General features: G+C 36.3%; 1 protein-coding gene across 3 annotated transcripts in view; it reads left to right on the forward strand.

The window, feature by feature from the left end:
• cadm2a (cell adhesion molecule 2a) overlaps positions 1–20,614 on the forward strand; it is a 232,018-nt gene that overhangs the window by 165,928 nt on the left and 45,476 nt on the right. For all 3 annotated transcript variants that reach the window (XM_017418119.3, XM_017418120.3, XM_017418121.3), the window contains 2 exons: positions 14,011–14,163; positions 16,404–16,541. In XM_017418119.3, coding sequence (XP_017273608.1) covers positions 14,011–14,163; positions 16,404–16,541 — 291 coding nt within the window. The remainder of the gene's footprint in view (positions 1–14,010; positions 14,164–16,403; positions 16,542–20,614) is intronic.

Consider the following 20,614-nt stretch of genomic DNA (forward strand, 5'->3'; position numbering starts at 1 on the left):
CCAATCCTTGGAAAGATTACCAGAAAGTAATCACTGGATGTACAATCTACAACTTATTACCTTTTTGATTTAATCCAAATCAAGATGGCTGTCACAGCTAATCAGTCTTAGGCTGCTCAAAATCAGCTGTAAATCAATCAGTTTAACAAAAATCAGGCTAAAACTTGTTGCAATAGTAGCTGAAAGTCATTCACAACAGACAGTCTGAGTGTAACATCTTACAATACCACATGAGATTGTGCATAATGTTATTTTCAAGGTTTTTATTTGTTTAGAGAAATGGGCCTCTGTTAGAAAATGCAACTAAAATAAAATAGATTACAACAGATTTGTGTAAATGTAGGATTTTATGGAGAAATCTGGAATATTTATCTTCTAATTCCACAGTCTGTTGACTGTGCAATCGTGCCTGCATGTGTAATATCACAAGAGAGTGGCACCTACACCCTCCTTTAATGCTGCATAATGCTTTATAGAGCATTAGCATAAGCATATTGCTTTTTCAAAGACAAACGCAGACAACTGTCTACATGAGAGTCCTTTGAGTGTGCCTTCACGACTGTTGTTGTTTAATGTCAGGGCTCACACTCACCTCCAAGATGTTTAATCAGATGAAAGAGATTCCTCTTGTCTCCCGTCCTCTCAAAGGTACTGTGTGTGAAGAGTTGTTTGAATTTCAAATAAGTCATTGTCCCCAAAAGCAGCCAATTTTGTCCTTTCCATCACTCATCACTGAGGAACTTAAGCTGGGCTGTGACGGAGGGAGAGATGAGCACTGGGCAAAAGGGATCCTCTCTTTTATGATGCTGAAAAGAGGCTAATATCTCATTACAAATTGCTCTTTTGGTTTCATGTAATTCGGGACTTGATAATAGCTTTAGTTACTGGATGGAGAAATTTTTGCGGCGAGACGTAATTAGAATTTCTTCGATGTTCTCATACCCGAAAGAGCCTATGTTTGATTACATTTCAGGCTAAATTTGCAGACCTATTTAGTGGACTCATCATGTAGCTAAGGTATGACATTTAAATCACTAATTCAACTAGACTGTTGGAATCTGCTATCCCGTTTTCCACACCACTTCTGTTTTTACCACAAACTTTCTTTTTTTTTTTTTTTTTTAAATTTCAACGTACAGAGCTTTTTTGATTCCTTTAGCTACACGTTCATGGTGTGGGCACAGTTTACCCATCCTTAGAAGCATCTAAATATATTTTGCGGGAAATTATTACATGACAGCTCTGTCAAGAATGTGGCTATAATGCAGCTGACAGTTTTGTTGGCAGCTGCATGGAAACAAAGTATTCTTTACTGATTTCCCAGGAAGGAGGGCACTAATTAGTGGTTTGACATTTGGATGCAGCTCATTTTACCAAGAGAAAGTCCAGTCACTGTGAAGAGTAAAATGGTGACAAGGTTTGCTGCTTGATGGTGTCTATTTCCTCTAATTCCAAGAAATATATCACAGTATTTTAGAACTGATTGCACTTTGATTTGATCTTGTCTTACTTGTTTGAGCAAACTAACAGCAGCAGGTTCACCTTTTTTTTTATAAATCTAAAAACATCTCTGATAATGTTAACATTTATCTTGTCACAGTTTGGTTACAATTTACAAATAATTTTAAAACTGGGATCGTTTGAGGTAATTGCAATCTACATAATTGTCTTCATTAATTTACCAGCACAACAGATTCCTAATTTGCTTTTTATGGCTTTTATAGTCTGATAATACTTTTAATGACTTGTTGTGTCCTTGTCTTCCACACATCATGTGTGATGTGTGCAGTTTTTAATTAGTAAGTCTGAAATGCAAACGTAATAAATGGATTAAATGAATGGATCATCAATGACCTAACAGCATTTTTATAACAATTTAATTACTGTTACTTTCCCACATTTAAATCTTTCAGATTTAATTAATTTATTACAGCTTTACTCCATTAAAGTCAATATGAATTTGTACTTTGGCATAAAAGTTAACATTACTCCAACAAAAATCTTTGTGGGTGCTTTTACTTATTAAAGTGATAGTTTGGGATTTTGAAGATGGAGTTCTGTGGAAAGATTATGAACAATTAAAATCCCACCTGATAGCTCTTGAATGGCTCAGTTTGAAGAAACAGTGTAATTCTGACCAAACTGACAAGCTAATGGTTAGTTTGAGCATTGTCAAGACAAAAATGGATTACTGCTGCCTTAAAACCACTCCAGTCTCAAAAATGTCATAGATACTAACACTAATTCATATACCTTTAAATCACTGGTTTCACATTACATGGTCTTTTGTAAGAAATAATGTGATATTTCTGCAGAAAGTACTATTAGCACTGTTTGACCTTGCAAATACCCACCTAGTTTGATGGGAATATAAGTGTAATCTGAAAGTGATTATTTAATTGCTTATTTAAAAAAATAAAAATGAACCATTACATTTTTTTAAAATAATGTTGTTTTAAGACAGCAGCAATTCACTTTGATCTGGGCACAGAGTAGCCATTAGCTTTTCTGTGTGGTCATAAAAGCTGAAGAAGAGCAATCTACAGTAGGTAAGATAGTCAGAGGTTGTAACCTTTCCACAGAGCAGCACATATCAATGCAGTGTCCATGAATAAATGCAACATGTGCACAAACTCAATGATTGTTTTGATAATTGTGATTACAATATTGACCAAAATAATTGTGATCATTGTTTTTTCTATAATCAAGGAGCCTTAATTTTAACTGGTTTTGGCTCAACCTGCTGAAAAGACAAACTGGTCATAATGAGAAATCGTTACTGAAATGCCCACTGTACTGTACCTGTAGAAATCTCTGCTTATATGCAGTGCCATCTGCAGATTGCTTGAATCTGTTTAAACATTAAGATTAGTGTTATGGGTGAACAGCTAAGGGCCAACTGCTTCTTTTTTTGGCCCCCGAGCTGCTGAATATAAAGCTGTTCAAGTCCTCAGATGTCAAATATTCTGCGTTCTAAATCAATTTTCTGCCTGTTTATGCTTGTGTGAGCATGTGCACACGTGTGTGTAGGCTTGTAAGTGCACATATAGGTGTGTGCATGTGGAATGTCAAGCACTTCACCTCCCCCAGTATGCACCCATGAAAGCTTTGATGCATTCAGAGTGTCTGTGCCTGAGCAATTTAGGGGATAGGCTTTTAAAAGTTTTCCAAAGTAAATAACAAAATAAGAAATGCCTGACAGACTTTTTTTTATTAAACAGATAGCAGAAGTTTCTCTCAAAACTTAATCTTGAGGAGGAAAGTTAAACTTTTGAGACAGCTGTCTTTTCTTCTTTTGGAAAAGTGCCTCTGTGAAACATCCTTTCATATCAGCCTGAAGATTGGAACGGTGTTCTCTCTGATAGAAAAAAAAAAAAACTTGACTGTAAATCTCCAAAGATCCCTAACAAGACCCAACTCTCCAAGACAAGGACCATAAAACATGAGAGGAAGGGGGGGAAAAAAACGGAGATAGAATGTAGGCCTTGACGGGATAAAGGAGGGGAATTAAAGATGCATTTTATGAGAACTTTCAAAAGCACTTATCACCTTTGTGAAAGATACAAAACTTTTTCCTTTGACCTTGAGCTTCTGTCTCTGCCGCCTCTCTTTGCTCACGCATTTGCTTGAATAGAGCATTTAGCTTTTTAATTAAAAAAACATACTTGTTCCACTTATTTCAGCTGGCATTGTGTTTGACACTGTAGACAGACATAATGAATCATAATGTTTTGCTTTTGAATCTGAGAGAAACGGTGTCAGGCAAATGTCAGCTCTGTTTGTGCTGCAAAGCAAGCTAGGGTGAGACAGAGGTTACGACTTCAAGTAAAACTCCAGATCCAAGTATTAATGTGTTTATTAGTAGTGCAGCTTATTGTTTGTAGGCTTGTGGAACGTATACCTGAGGCAAACAGGAGTAATTTTATCACCTTTGGTTGCAGACTTAGTCTTCCTTTCAGCAGAAAACACGTAAGAAAGATGAGAAATATAGCATAATGAATCTGAGATTCTTTTTTTTTTTTTTTTTTTTTAATAAAATGAGGAAAACTCACTTTCCTCCAAAGGCTTTTGAAAGTCATTTTCGAGAATTGCTATAGGGGATATCCCAGAATAATATGCACCTCCTTATTGACAAAGGCACCTGTTCCACTATGCTTAAGCTGCAGGGGAAAATATATTCCAACAAAAAAAAAATGAAAAGAAGAAAGATATAGAGCTGATGGGCAAGAGCTGTCTCCTCACTGACCTGCTTCTCACGAGGACTTAATGAAGTAGGGCCGGTGACGGTGTCCCACTGAACTCAGCATGACAGGTAGAGACTGATGAAAGAAAATCATTTCTGTCACAGGGAAAAAAAATCTCCACAAGCCAATTACTGTACGGAGAATGGCACATTTTACATATCACACAACCAGCTTTGCCTCAGTAATAGAGGTTGAGAAACGGCTGAGATACAGAATATATATGAAGCTTTTCAATAAGCTTTGCATTCTGTTTGCTTTTCTCTCTACCTATCACCTCCCACACACACACACACACACACAAATTTAAGTTCCCAGATGGGTTGTTGACAAGGAAAAGGGAACGGCTACATCCAGACACAGACAGCTGAATGTATATTCTGAAATTTGCACTTTTCTCATTATAAAACTGTGTCACTTGAATGAGCAAACACCTGCCAAGGTTCTGTACTAATACACACTGTCCCTGGATAGATGAAGGGACAGGGAGGAGAGAGACAGTAGAAAGCCAGAGAGGAAAGGGGCAGAAGGGAGAAGACAAAGAACAAGAGGACATCAGGAGATATAGTAAAATGTGCAAATATGATGGGTTTAAAGAGAGTCACTGCTGTTTGTTTGTGTATGCATGTACTTTGTGTGGCTATACAGTAAACACATAGCTAATGTAAAAATGTAATTACCAGCTATACACACACACACACACCCCTATGCTTTTTTCCTAACCTCCTGATAAGAGAAGGATTGCTGCAAACAATTTATAGATATCTATCCAATTTAAAATTGTGGATAAGTCATATATAATTGTTGTACACAAATGCGTGTAATGTACATAAACATATACTGTAGTGTTGTTGAGCTGAGCTGTTCTCGTGGTAAGGATTTGTAGCATTTTTGTGAGACTGATGATTCATCAAAATGCCCTGGTGTATTGACAAAATCTTTCTTTTCTGCTTTTTACACAAAATAATACAGCTTTTATCTTTTCACTTTACAATATCTTCATCTGAATTGGAAATAAATATATAAAATTGTGTGGGCCAAGAACTTTCACAGTCCTTACAAACTAAAATGTAAAAATAGTTAAAAGAAATTTTTGCAACCTAAAAAGATAGACTATGTAATTTGTCATTTCAAATTTTGTTGTTGTTGTTGTTGTGTGGCTATAGGTGGTAAAACACTGCAGATTTACCAATAGGTAACACCAAATAGTATTTTGCTGCTAAACTGCCCGAAAGTAGTAGTTTCTCACACAGGCTTTTTGTCCTTGAACGCATGACATCACTTTAAGATACAAATGCACATTAAAAGTAGCATTCTGTGAAGAACAGCTTACTCCCCATCACCTTGCATGTAAAGGTTGTAAACAAAGATCTTGTAGAATCTGTTAGCGCTCAAAGTATATATTGGGGATATACTCAGCTACTACCACACAAACTTTTAATTCTTTATCTGTAAAAACAAGTTTTTGACATGTTTTTCTAAGGTTTATTAGCTGTGCTGGCTATATTGAATAGAGCTGACTCCAAAAGGTCATATCAGTTATAGATGTAATTCCATAGATTACTTTTTGAGAATTTGAGTAAAACCTGTGGGGTTTATAGGACATTTTCCAAACAAACAGACAAACAAATACATACACACACAGAAAGGTAGTTACATGATTGCCCACTTATTATGGTGGTGGGTGAAAATAATAAGTGCAATATGGGCTCTTGGTCTATTGGTGTTAGACTGTTTGCCTTGTCTGTATTTATTCAGATAATATTGTGAAATTATAGATTTTGTAAAATGAAGCACCCAAAATTATGTAGGCTGTTACCTAAGGAGACAAAGCATTCAGTTTTAAGTACTGTGCATGCTTTGTTTTCATCATGTTATTTCCAGTAACGATGATAGTGTTTTATCTTCGTACAATTTTTTGTCTCCAGTCGCAGTTAGTTTCATTGAAACTGCCAGCTGACTGAACATGTTCCCTCAAAATAAAAATGTCACTTCTAATTCTAACCTTCTGACCTTCTGACCTTCTGACCTTCTCTCTGTGCAGCTTCTCTCACTCTTGGTTTCTCTTTTCAAAGATGTGCTTCTCTCTTCTCACCCTCAACAGACTTTTAAAAAAGAGACTGCTGACACTTTTGCGCTCTGTTCTGTCCATTTCTGGTGTGGAACAGAGACTCCTGTGGCTTTGGTGTCATGGTCGTTTACACACTGTTATCTGATCGGTCTTGGCTGCATTCAGTGAAACCTCAAAACAGACGTCTTCTCTGAGCCAATAGTCATCAGCATTTGTAATTAGATGGAAACCGTTCCTGCCTCCGCTGGGCTTCTAAAGAAAACTACAACTACTTTGGCAAACATACAGCTGTTAAGTCCTGAGGTACTTTGTGTTGGAAGCTGCTAAGATTTACAGACATAATGTAGTAATAATATACACCACTCTATCCCATTCGCACAAACAAACCGTTAGCTCTATATGCTTAACAAACAGCAAAATATACAGAGGTGTATTGACCATTTGTTGCAAAGATAAATTGTGTTTTGATGTTGACAAATGCACATTTCCTTTCTGTCTCTGTGTCTTTATGGTAGGCAAAGACTGCAGCTTGTTGAGCAAAAAAAAAATGTGATTGTAGGTTCAGTAAAGAGTAATCTGTCAAATACAAATCTGCTACTCTTTGATGTTGACAACCACACTATCTTTCTTGAACATATTGAAGACTGTTGGCACTAATGGTTTGTAATGGACAGCAGGCAGCTACAGCACCTATGCTGATAAATAGCAGAGGATGCATTCCTTTGCTCTGTCAATATCTGAGCTTTCACTGAACATAGAACTAAGAGGAAGAGGTTATATTGCCATGGGGAGGAAAAAAGTGTTAAAGTAACAAGATTGGATATTTTTTCAAATATCTCCCACATGTAAGAGTCCTGCAAATATGAGTCATGTTCCTTATTATATAAAGGTCTTCAGTTATTTTGTTAAATGATTAGAATGCAGAATTTGTTTTCATCTTTAGAAGGCATATATTATTTGACTGAATACTTGTTTTGTAGTCTTTAAAGAGATAGTCAAGTCATTTTTTAAATGATTTGCTGTCAACTAGCTATCAGTAGTTAGTACCTTATCAGAGAAAAGAGCAACGGTCTTTATTCGGGCTAGGCTATTGGTTACTGCACAAATGTATGGAACTAAGCATAGACCATTTATGCCATTGATACTGAGGCTGGGAATCCTACAGAATGAGTCCAAAGGTTTGAGCCTGGCCTGTGAATCACTGACATCCTGCACCTTAGACCAAAAACTCTACACATGATGATCAAACCAGCTCTCTCATTTTAGTCAGGGACATGCATAGTGTAGGTGCATTCAGTGGGTAGTAGGACACAAACTAGAGTCTGATTCAGGCAGCAGGATTACCAACATTAAAAGGGCAATGAATGGGGCACTGAGTCAAGTTACCCAGGTGATGGGACAATGGGGAAGCACACCCCGCACAGTAACCCCAGGAGAGCAATAAATTGGAAGATGGGCTTGGTTTGTTCCCCTGATGATTTGTGCAACCTATTACCAAGCATAGAACAACTATTTTTCTGATTTTAGGAGCAAACATCACAATAAATTTACAAAGGAAGCTTGACGTAAAAAATGAAGAATGAACCAATATCACATGATTCTCTGATATAAGTTGCAAGGGCTGTAAAACAACTTAACAAAAGCAGCACAAGAAAGCATTTTTTTCTCATAACCGGAGATGCTTACAAAAATATTGTTGGACTGCAATAGAAGACAAAAAAAAAATAACAAAGGGGAAACTGAAATTCCACTTGTTCCTGTTTACAGACAAGGCAACATTGGCATTGCAGCACAGCTTGTCGCTCCTGGAAGTTAGAAAAGTAGCAATTTAGAATTGGCAAGTCATTGCAAGTAAAGAAATGGCTAATATGATTGTGATCCTTTCATTGAATTTGGCCATGTGCCAACCATATAAACAAATAAATATTGCAAAGTGTGTCATGTAGCTTCAGTATCGGTGTTGTTCTGAGTATTGCTGTATTACTGGCAATTAATTATGTCCATGATAAAAGTTTCTTCAGCAATTAGTGTTCTCCTGTCATTATTCTCAATAGTAGCAAGTCTGTTAAAATGCCACAAGCCATAGGATACTGCTGCTGGCATACACACAGGAGGTATTATGTTTGCTACGTTGAAAGGTAGTGCCTGCCTTTGAAAAATGTTGCTCTTGTTCTTATTTCATGGTAACTAGTTGGGCCAGATGGCTATCTCTGAATCTGGTCCGAAGGGAATCAAAAAGACTTTTTACACTCCATAACTGCTGTATATGTGCTGTGATTTGATACTCGACAAATAAAACTGGATTTAATTCTCTCCTGTACTGAAAAACTGGATCTATTGTGCTAGTAACAAATAAGTATCTTGTTTCGTACACCTCTTCTGCTTTCAGACATCTGGTGAATGACATGTTCCAAGCTAAGTGGACATAGAATGATGTGTCTACCTTTTAAGAAAACTTGCATAGTAAAGGCAATTTTTTTTACTTTGGTTTTTCTTTGAAACTAACAAAACTTCACTACCCATCTAAGCAGAAATCCCACAAACCTTCTTGTCCTCAGCTAACCTAATCAACTCATCCAAGAGGGCACTTTAGTTGTTCTCAAGCCAACTGTGAGAAATAATCTTTTGTGTGTGTCCTGGATCTCCCCCAAGGTGCTCAAGACATTTCCTCTGGGAGACATCAAGAGGACCCTCTTACCAGATATGCAAACCAGGCCAACTGGCTCTATTTAATATAGAGAAACAGAGATACTAGTCTGAGCTTATATCCTTAACCTATGTTTAAGGTTGAACTACGCTTCCCTTGAGAAGAAGCTCATTTATTCATTAGGTCACTGCCCATAGCTTCACTTCATTTGAGACAATTTATGTCCTCAAATTTTAATCCCCATCCCGCAGGCATCATGTCTCAAAATGCAACATTCTTTCCCTGCAACTTGTCTCAGTGTTTCAGTGTTGTCTCAGTGGATTCTGTACTGGTACTAATTGTTGTAATTTGTATGATTTATGGCAATGCAGTGGTTAGAGATGTCACCTCACAGCAAAAAGTTTACAGGTTCACCCGTTCCCTCGAAATTGTCACTAAGTGTGTGTGCATGCATGAATGGTTGTCTGTCTCGTTTGTCTCTATGTGGCCCTGTGACGGACTTGTAACCTGTCCAGGGTGTGTCCCGCCTCTTACACAATGACTGCTGAAGACAAGCACCAGCTTCCACTTAACCCTGCATGGAAAAGTGATTAAAGAAAATTGATAGATAACATTGTATAGGTGTGTTGGGTGGCTGTCTAAATCATTTGGATTCATGGTTTTGTTTCCAATCTTTAATGTCTTGCTTTGTTTTTGTTAGTCTAACCTTCAAGACAACTGAAGTTTTTCTTTAAATCCATTTGGACTTATTTTATTTCAGTTACCTTCATTTCAATTTATTAAGATTATGTTGTCCTTGATTACTGAGAACTTGCTCGAGGCCCTTGTTTATTAATTATCATGCCTGCCTTGTATCAGTAATCTTTCCCTCAGCTTGTACATTTTTCCAGATTTTCAATCAAGGTTGTAAGGTCTTTATTGTTGTCTTCCTGGTTTGTAGTATTCAGTTTCTGTCATGTTATCTAGTCATGCTTAGTTTGCAGTAAGATTCCTTTTGCCTTTGACTTTGTTTAATAATTTAAGTTTTAATTTGGCTCCTGAACCTGCCTACCTGACTGCATTTTGGGTCCTTCTCAAGATTTTGCTCAGTACATTTGTGTTTTCTCCGTTTCTGAAAGTGATCGATTCCAAGACCATGGCCTTCTATTAGCTAACTTTAACTAAATTTGCTATCAGTGGTTGTTTGTAAACATATTATAATTTCATAGTTATAGACAATGCCTTTTGTGTTTCTGAACCTAGACTAAATTACCTTTTCTATATCAATCAAGGTACTCCTGCTTTTTTACTTTAAAAAAACATTTAATTTACTGAAAAAATGTAGATTTACATGTTTAATCTATGAAGTCCATGATTGGAATTTGGTGATAGAAAAATCCAAAATCCTGTAAAACTAACATACTGAATAGTGTATTTATGTCTATGGCACATAATGATAAAAAATATCAAAGTTTCAACATAAAAATGGCTGTAAAAATTGTTTCAATATTATTTTGCAAATAGTTTGAATTAAATATAATCCAAATTAGTCAAGTCATTGAGTACATGCTCATATTATTTGGTTTCAGTAACTTAAGAGATCAGGATATTCTGTAGCTTATATGTTTCTGGGTTTTGGATCTTTCACAAAATGCTTCTCAGAATGGAAAGTTGAGAAGAGGATGGAGGTTGAGTTGTTTTGCAGCAGCTAGTGTGCCAGTAAAAGTATTTTTTTGACATTTGGCTGTTCGTAGTTCCTTGCCCAAAGCAAATAAGGAAACAGTTGAAATGAAGGATGGTTTAACTCATGCACATTTACAGGTTAGTGGAGCTGCCTGAGCAGACAGAATGAGGTCTCATGATGAGAGAAGTCAAAGAAAGAGGAATTTGCACATGTAATAGTTTTTGACTGGGATCACTTTTAATAAACTATTATTTTTCTTAGTTTAATCTTTGCTACACAGCTTCTATAATTTTGTGCATGCTGCTGTATCTTTTCAGGATGGGTTTCATCATTAAGTGAACTGGCAGTGCATTTGACTAAAACTAATTTGGTGGTCTTGCATTGATAACCATGTGTACTCGTATGCACACAGAAACAGAAATTGACTGTCACAGGTGTGAAGCCTACAGATATGTCATGGGCTTACAGTATATCAACATGTCGCGCCTGGTCAGACTCAGCGCACAGCATGTAGAGATAACCGGTGTTGCGAGGAACAGGAAGGGACAGAACAAATGCAGTAATAAATGAGAGCGAGCAGCTGTCATTACAACTCTGTTGCCATTTACTGTAGGTGTTTAGCCTGGAATTGACAAAGGAATGCTTTTCCATTCTTTGGCAGAGCAAATGACATAACACAATGTGCTCACTGACATTTCTCTGCATTTGTTTGCTTTGTGATCACTGCGGCACGCATATACAGACACAACAAAAATCATGCTGATTATGTGTCAAATACTCCTTTCACAGCAATGTGACGTTCATGAAATCTAGCTGGGTTTGACAGTTTTAAAGGTGCAGCCTCCGCAGAAACTAGTGCTTGCCTCTCCACTTAGATTGGTTGTGAAAACAATTTGATTACTGTGTAAAGGGATAGATAGGTCAGTTCTTTTGAAGTGAGGTTTTGCAGAAAGGGTATGAAAAACGTATTGTTCATGTATTGTAGATAGCTCTTTAACGGAATGGTGAAAGAGTTTACTTCTGATTGGATTAACAAGCTAACAGCTAGTCTGAACAGGTTTATTAAAAAGGATAGTGAACCACTGAGATTGGAGGTGTATGAAGTTGGCAGAAATCCACTTTGGTCTTAACCAGTGGTCTCCAATCCTGGTCCTTGAGGGCCACTATCCTGCATGTTTTACTTGTTTCCCTGCTCCGACACACCTGATTCAGTGGTTTAATTACCTCTTCATGTTCTGCAGAAGTCTGGTAATCACCCATTGATTCAAATCAGGTGTGTTGGAGCAGAGAAACAAGTAAAACATGCAGGATAGTGGCCCTCGAGGACCAGGATTGGAGACCCCATTTTAGACCAGCTGTTATCTTGTTAACCTGGTTAGAATTATACTTTATTTCTTTAAACGAAGCAATAGCAAATGAGGTATTATTTGTTCATAACCTTTTCACAAAGCCCTACTTCCAAATAAACCTAGTAATAAAACAGTTGTAAAAAACAGCTTTTAATCCTTAGAGTGTAAAAGGGCCAAGTGAAATAAGTTAAGCAGAGCATTTATGATTCCTTCCAGACTGTACTAAGTTGTGATTGATTGTGTAATTATGAAGTTGTTCAACTTGTTGAAACAGGAACACTTTTTGGTATCATTGTTTTTGAGGTGCAAAGGAGAACTGTGTTGCCCAAAATAATTATGGTTTTGAATTTATTCTTTTTCATTCCTATGTATGTTTTCGCTGCACTTTGACTGCAGGGCAATACATTCAAAACAGAATACTCTTCTTTTACAAAATAATCTTTTTTTCCCTTATTGAATGCCTCTTGGCAAAAAGAATAACCTTGATGAACTTGAGAGCACAACAATCCTGCTCTGTAATAAGACTGTGATTAGAGGCCTATTATGAAGTGGTAAATGTGAACAGTTTAGCCATGTTTCTCAAGGATTTCAATAATGACCTGCTCTGTATATTTGTCTTTTTGAGATGCCTATTAGCTATTATGCTAATAACTATAAATAACAACTATAAATACTACAGTATGTACCCAGCTCCTTTTTAAATTATGCGCTTGCAGTGTTTTTCACAGTTATTTTCAAATTTGGTTGACATGGTTCTGACATACTGTTGTAATGTAGGAAAAATCAATCTGCATTAATGCGATCTAACATATCTAATTGCTCTTTGAGCAAGTTTTTGATATAAAATATGATAAAGTGGTTTCCTTTATATTTTGACATTATGTTACAAAGTTTAGTGTGAGTTACAGAAGATTATTACCAACTTAAAGCTTTAGGTCGTATTGTTTTTTTAATACAATTGTTGTTTTGCTTTATTCAGCCAGCCAGTCCTTAAATAAGGACACACGCACAATGTCTGATGGTGTTCCCTTTTTCAAATGTATCTATACAAGCAAAAAAAGCACTGTTGTTTATATTTTGTACCTTTTCTTTGAATTAATAAAAAGAAAGAATATTCTTTCATGACAGATAATAGAGAGATCTGGGCACAAGCATGTCTTTTTTTCTCTTGAACCATGACATTCATACACAAATAAACTCTGTAATTTAACACAATGAGCTCCGAGTTACATTGATGGAGATTAAAAGCAAAACGGCCTTGGCTGCTCATATTAAACATGATGCGTTCTGGAAAGCTTTATTAGTGCAAAAAGAAGTCACATATACATTTTCTATGCATTCAAGGTCACAGAAACAGCGTTTTTTAAAGCTAAACAGGTCCCTCTTAATGTAGAGACCAGTCTTTTAATGTAGTTTGGTTTTGCAACTCAGAATGTAGCCCTTGGACAAAATCAAAACAAGTTCAGCCATTTTCGAGGTGCTCCCACAGCGTCTCAGAAACAAAGTGTAAAGTTGAATATGAAAACTGTGGAGTACTTATCAACAGGCTCATCTAATCTTAGCAAATCTATTTCAACTCTCACATCTTGCCAAATTCTCATTAGGTTTCTCTCCCTGAGCCTGTTATTGCACTATTGATTTCCATTCCATTATGTCTTTTGGGAGATTACATATTCATATAAGTAAATGTCTTCTGTGGTTTCCTGTGGAGAAAAAAAAAATCTTGAGTATAGTTTAGTGTAATACCTTCATTTTCAGATTAAGCAGAAAGTTGCTTTTTAGGGTCCTAATTTTTTTTATCTTTATTCATTCAAATCTGTTCATGCTGTTTCATATTATGTTATTTTTATTTATTTATTTCACGCTGTGCATGTGCACAGTATTTTACTGTATTTAAACAAGAAAGTTTTAAAGTCTCTTTTAGTAGAAAAAAATAGAAAAAAAGTTCTTCAGCTACTGTATTACTAAGACTCTCACTTTCAGCTGTTACTTCTGCACATGGTAAAATAGGCTGTCTTATTTGTCATTTCTTTCTACAGCTTTAAGAGACAACAGGATTGAGCTTGTGCGCGCATCATGGTCAGAACTGACCATCAGCATCAGTGATGTCACACTGTCAGACGAAGGCTTTTACACCTGCTCTCTCTTCACCATGCCTGTCAGAACGGCCAAAGCTTACCTCACTGTTCTAGGTAAGAACCCAGTCCAAGCAAACACTGAACTACTGCTTGAATTACAGGAAATGAGGAAATTTTGGCCGTGCATAAAACCAGGTGACATGTCTGCTCAATTCTACAGTTTTTCTTCAGTCTGTCTGGTTTATCATATAAGAAAAAAATTCTTATAGTTTCAAAACTGCTATCATCTGTCGTACCCTGTAATTTTAAATCTGAGTTCCTGCATTAGGTTTTAACACAGATACCTAAGTGCATGATCTCAAACACAGAAAAAGAGCACTTTATTTTTTAGTTCCCTAAAACCTGGCTAAGTACCAGATAATTGATAAAACTAAAGTATAAAATATTAGTAATTCTGGCAAAAATGATTTTTGAAAATAAATAATTAGATCATGATATTATTATGAACTTTATTGCCATGTAGCTTATAAAAAAACATTCAGTTATATAATTTAAGAATGTGGTCATTTTAAAACTTTGTATACAGAGAAATTGTAAAACAAAAAAGTGTTTGTTTTTAGCAAAATTATAAGGTAACTTTTTAGTTTGATTTACAATGGTCAAAAATTACTTGCAGAAAAAAATAAAAACAGCCTCTTAGTACGACTCTCCCTTCCTTTAAAAGTGTTTGTGTTGTAATCATTGCCTCACATAAATATTGTTTCATTTCCTGCCACTGTGCTTATTATCTTTCCAATTAGTTTTCACTAATGTTAATAGATGTATTAGTGCACTCCAGGACCATTAGCTAGCTCTTTGTGGTAACAAGCGTTCTCCGAATTAGAGACATTACAGGCTCAATAAGGATATGGAGAAAATCAGTTTGCAATGCTGAACAATAGTTAATGGTGCACGCCAGGAAACAAAGAAGGGGATTTAATAATCGTACAAAATTCTCTGGAAATGGCCTGGTTTATCTGCTGTTGCATCAAGACTGTAAGGGCTGGGGACGAGCACGAGTTAAAAAGGATTTGGAAATGAAGAAAAATCGTAAAATAAACATGAAAGCTTCACATTCCAATCATGTGGTGTACAAACATAAGCTTCTCTATTACCGCAAGGAAGCAATAATTTGTGGAATAATGTCACAAAAGAAAGCACTGAACTTATAAACATTCATTTCATGAGAACAGTCCTGAGGGGGGAAGTATGTTTAATCAATTTGATTGTAATCCTTCAGATGGATTTCAAGACATTTTATTCACATCCACCAGTGTGAGTTATGAGAGTCACCTCGTGAAAACATAGCTGTTTGACATGTTCTACTCAACAAAACACGTCTCGTTCACATAACTGCACTTTCACAACACTTCTTAGATATTCATATGAAATCTTTTTTTATTTTTATTTTACATCCTTCACACTTCGTACAGAATTATTGTGTACAGAAGTAACATGCATGTTAAACAAAATTTAAACTGTGTCATTAAATGAATAGGGACAGGTTACACAAACAGCAACAGTGAGTGAATGGGATTTTAAATTCAATTTTTTATCTTCACTCAAAAGGTAAACACAAAAGAGGAGGGCCTTCAAGTGTATTAATAATGCCTTCAACCTTTCAGAAGGTGGTAAGACAGACAAGGCCAGAGTCAGTCAATGGAGTTGACTGACAGACCTTTCAGTCACTCAGCCTGAAGCAAACCTATTGGTCATTGACAACAGAAGGGCAGAGCTCAGTTACTTAAAACACTCATTACAGGAAAGGCCAGTAATTAACGATGTCTGCCTAACCCTGTGGCCACATGTACACACATCTATATTAAAATATTTCAACATGTGCTGAGATTGATGCCTTTTGACTGTTGCCATGGTGATTACAAGCCTAAGTATAATTGTTCCTGCAAAGTAGCAAGAAAAAAAAACATAATGAAGGTTTTTAGTGCACAAATTAATTTTTTTTTTAATTTTTTTTTTTAATCCTGTCAAACAAAACTTCATTCAAGACAGTCACATCTGAGTTAAAGCAGATCTGGAAATACACAATTAAAATTAACTACGTGGGTAGCTATCACTGGATTTAAGTGAGAAATATGAGTGAAGCCACCCACATAAGTGCCAACAAACACCTAAATTGACATCTGCCGGAGCGGCGCACTACTCCGAGAAGCTCTGGAGTGTGCCCCTTAATCTCTCTGCAGGTGGGTGAGCTGGAGGAGAATTTCCACAACGGCATAATAGAATTATTGTTGCATAATGACACACTGCTGGGTGTGAATTATTTCTATCACTGTGATTTTCTTTCCGTCTTTCAGGTGTACCAGAAAAGCCAGAGATCAACGGCCTAACAAAGCCAGCCATGGAGGGGGACCACATCACTCTGACCTGCATCACTCAGGGCAGCAAGCCCGCTGCCGACCTGCGCTGGTTCAGGAATGAAAAGGAAGTCAAAGGTTTGTGACATCTTTATCTGCCTCATGCCTGTGGCTACAGAGACTCTGAATGATACAGTCATTAATTATGTCAAGTAAACAGATTTTAGGGGAAATTTTGATGGCTGTATTTCCACAATTAGAGGGCAAGGGATGTGTATATATATATATAATTGTATATGAATGGTTTCCATTGTTATTATTACTTGAAGCGTTAAAGTAAAAGTTCCTAATGCTTAAACATGAAATGGTGAAACTAAGCTCTCCTATATAAGCGTTTTCTCTCCTAAGTGAGTCAAAATGAAGTACTTCTTCCTATGTTAATTGCTTTATTGTTTATATAAATGTGAAAATCCTTACTTTTCCACCTCAGAAATTTGCCCCAATGTATTTTAAATATTTTGGACTTTTACTGTAGGTTTTGAGGTATTGCTCCATGCCACAATGTTAGATAATGAACTGCTAAACAAGCTAACAAACTGCTGCAATAAGATTATGGACATTTGTTGAAAAAGGTGTTAAAAGTTCTATAATGACTCACTTGTGACTTTCAATAAGGTATCACATTAAAAAGCATTCTATATTTATTTGGGCTGGTTGTAGCAGGACTTCAGTGGTGAAATATGTGGCCTCAGACTATAACATTAACCTTCCTCGTTATTGGTGCACTGCTCTAAATCGCACAAAATAGTCCTTTAACCTCATTTCCCACCTGTTTCTGTTTCACTTCAGCTGATGAACCATCAGCTTTGTAACAATTTGAGCAAGACAGCAGGAACAGTCAGCGCAGCTGCACTATTATAGATGTTATTGTGTTTTGCAAAAAAATATATTAAAAGCATATTATAAAGTTCCCTTTTTGTTGCAAAAAAATACAAGTTATGATGGTTAACACAAAGTCGCAATGTTTAGCATACACATTCTTAGTAAACAATTCTTAAAGTCTCTCAGTTGCATGAAAAGATACTGTCAAAATGTTTGCATGAGCTATCAGATCACCACCACTCAGTAATGGGATTAACAAGCAGTTGGGTGTTGCACATTCAAATCCCAATTAATTGTTGTAGAATTTGCTTCATGAGAAAGACTTAAGATGCAGAACACAAACACTTCACAGAGTCATGCTTTATTAGTCCATGATTTGCTTCTTCTTCACTCATACAAGACAATAATAAACCTTTTTTTTTTCTCAAAGCATCAGTGATTCTTTTTATTCTCATTAACATATTCCTGCATTTCTTTCTGCTCTCAGAGACGTTAATTCTTTTATCTATCTAACTCATATTCATTCCACAAAGTTTACTTTTGCTTTGATATGTTTATTTTGAGTAATTTTGTGATGATCATTATTTGTGCCAGTCAACCAACACATCATTTGGCCAACAGTTGAGATTTTCCCTACATTCTGCTGACAAAAAAATAATAATTGCTAATAATCCGTTTTTGCTCATTACCAATGACATTGAATATTACAATGAAAATAATGGTAATTCACCCATTTAATATATATATAGAGATAATATATAATATTGCCAGATTACACTTATTTATTGTTTTTTATGATTTTCCAGTGTAACTAATTGGTAATTTCTTGTAATGTATTGCAGTAGCTTACTGTTCTAATTTGTTATCTTTATTGCTTTCCTTCTGAGAAACAAGCACAGACAAAATGGTATATACTAATTAGAGGCATGTGTAGTTTTTCTAACAGACGTAATGTTTTTCTTTGGGTGATTATTGCTTCTCCCACTGGCCCACTACTGAGAGAAGAGCTTTATATTGTTTGTTATCTTGTTGTTGCGTCTTTTTGTCTGTTTAAATTTAGATTTATTAATACAAGTTAACAGGTAGTGAGAGTCATATACAGCTGATTGAAGTGAAGGTGTTTTTGAGAGGATATGTTGTTTTATTAAAGACCAAATCTTTAATGTACTCCTCAGCTTGGTACAACATTGAACTATGCCTTGTACAATTTAAACCAGAACAATATTCAGAGTGAAAATGTGTTTCTTTAGGAAAGAAAGAACAGAATCTGTGCAACCATGTTGAAATTGATGAAATACAACTAGGCTGAATCAGATAGTACATTAGAGTATTTTTAGATGGTTTTACTTTTTCAATATTTTGTTTTATTTTAAGCACATTTGAAAATATTGGGATTTTTTTCAATGTGCTCTCATTTTCCCCTATCTTGGTAGACAAATAATCCAAAAAAATGCCACAAAATACTTGCAGATTATATATATATATATATATATATATAGTGTAGTTGCTTTTCTCTTTTCTAAGGAAATCTTGATAGCAGTGCCCCAAAACAGAAAACAACTTCTGTTGTCTAATAAAATGTCAGATTTGAGATAGTTGTTTTACTTGGACTCATTGGAGGCGGTGTTTGGCTGAATTCATTGAACAGCTCTCTCTCTCTCGGGATCTGCCATTACACCTTTTATACCCCAGCTTAAGTCCGGGCAGCTCAGTCTGCTATCTGGCATTAAGGTTTCCCAGGTTCCAGATAAGCAAGGAGATATGGCCAAATCAATACTCCCCTTCCACACAGTTCCGAACAGATATCAGTGTTATCTTTCATTTTAATTACTTGGCAGATTATATTGAATCTATGTCATCAGACTTATTCAGAGCTGAGCATGATATCCCCTTTGCTAAAGAAGAGATTTGTTAATCTCACACACTGGATATGGGCAGAATTAGGGATTCTGATTTTTAACATCGCAAATGTCACCTCTAATCAACCCAAACACATGAGCATTTATATATGTACATTTATGTCACTTATTTGTCCTACTTTATCCACAAGAGCAAAGAAAAAAAATTGATTTCAGTGAATGAAGCACTGATTTCTTGAATAAAAGCTTGTCTTTCCTGACAAGTTTTAAATGAGTAGTTTGTTGCTTTGTGTTAAATAGTATTCATCAGACACATTCAGGACCAGAAAAGAGTCTGTTGTCAGGACTGTGATTTACGCACACAAATGTTCACATAATGTTCAACTTTGCCAAACTACGATTGCATTTTCTCTGCTAACTAATGCACTTCTTTAACAGGAATGTAGGAACTATTGTCTGGCTGTAGTCAGTTTGACTTCCTGGATGTGGCACCAATTGACTGTTTACCTCTATGTAATTGCATGTGCAATGATGTGTTGTACATAAATGCACTTTTTCACTGTCAAAATTGGAGGGGAAAAGTCCGTCAACACAAAGGGCAGCACATGTTAATCTGGGATATATGTAAGCACATGTAGGTGAAACGCACTTGAAGTGTTCATCATCCTGACAGGATCAGTGTGTGTACAATGTGAAAAAGCATCTGATTGTGGGGGCAACCATGCCGGGAATAAATGACAATTGTGACATATTGGTGTGGGATCTGGGGGAATAGAGAAGATTATATTACCGGCAGAGCCACTGGAGCAGTCCATCACCCATTCGCATGCAGTTACCAGACATCCTATGCTAAGTTTGTGTGTGTGTATGTGTGTGTTTGTGACAGATGGAGGAGACAGCCTGCATTGTAAGGACATAAGCTTGTGTATGTGTGAAACGGAATCCAATATTCCTATTTCTCAGTCTCTTTGTCCCTCAGATCCCCCTCAGTCCCCACCCAGTAATGATATATTTCTATCTCAGTTACGCACCATAACCCAGAGAGACCTCCTCCGATATCACCACATGTAGGAGTTGTTTACACACCACTGAACCATGGGGGGAGCTGTGTGAAGAAAGACAGAGATGAGATGAATATTTATTTCAAATAGGGGAGAGGATCTTTGCTATCAGACTGGTATTATCATACTCTCTGACCTAAACTGTAAAGGTTATTGCTTCATCGTGTTACGCGGTAGCTCTATTCCGAGGGGGATTAGAGAAAAGAAAAAACAGAAATTTGATTCAAATTTACTTGCGGTCACATCCCTGTATTGTCAAACTTGTTAGTCAAGGACATGGAGCTATTACGTCTGACATACCTTGCTCTATTTAAGGTCGTTGTCTGCTGACTTTTCAATCTGCTATCACTCAAGTCTGCCTGAAGAGTCGTACAGTGACTGAGCAGCGTTTTGAAATCGTGCTGGCTAT

Source organism: Kryptolebias marmoratus, linkage group LG13 (assembly GCF_001649575.2).
Source record: "Kryptolebias marmoratus isolate JLee-2015 linkage group LG13, ASM164957v2, whole genome shotgun sequence".
NCBI classification, from domain to species: domain Eukaryota; kingdom Metazoa; phylum Chordata; class Actinopteri; order Cyprinodontiformes; family Rivulidae; genus Kryptolebias; species Kryptolebias marmoratus.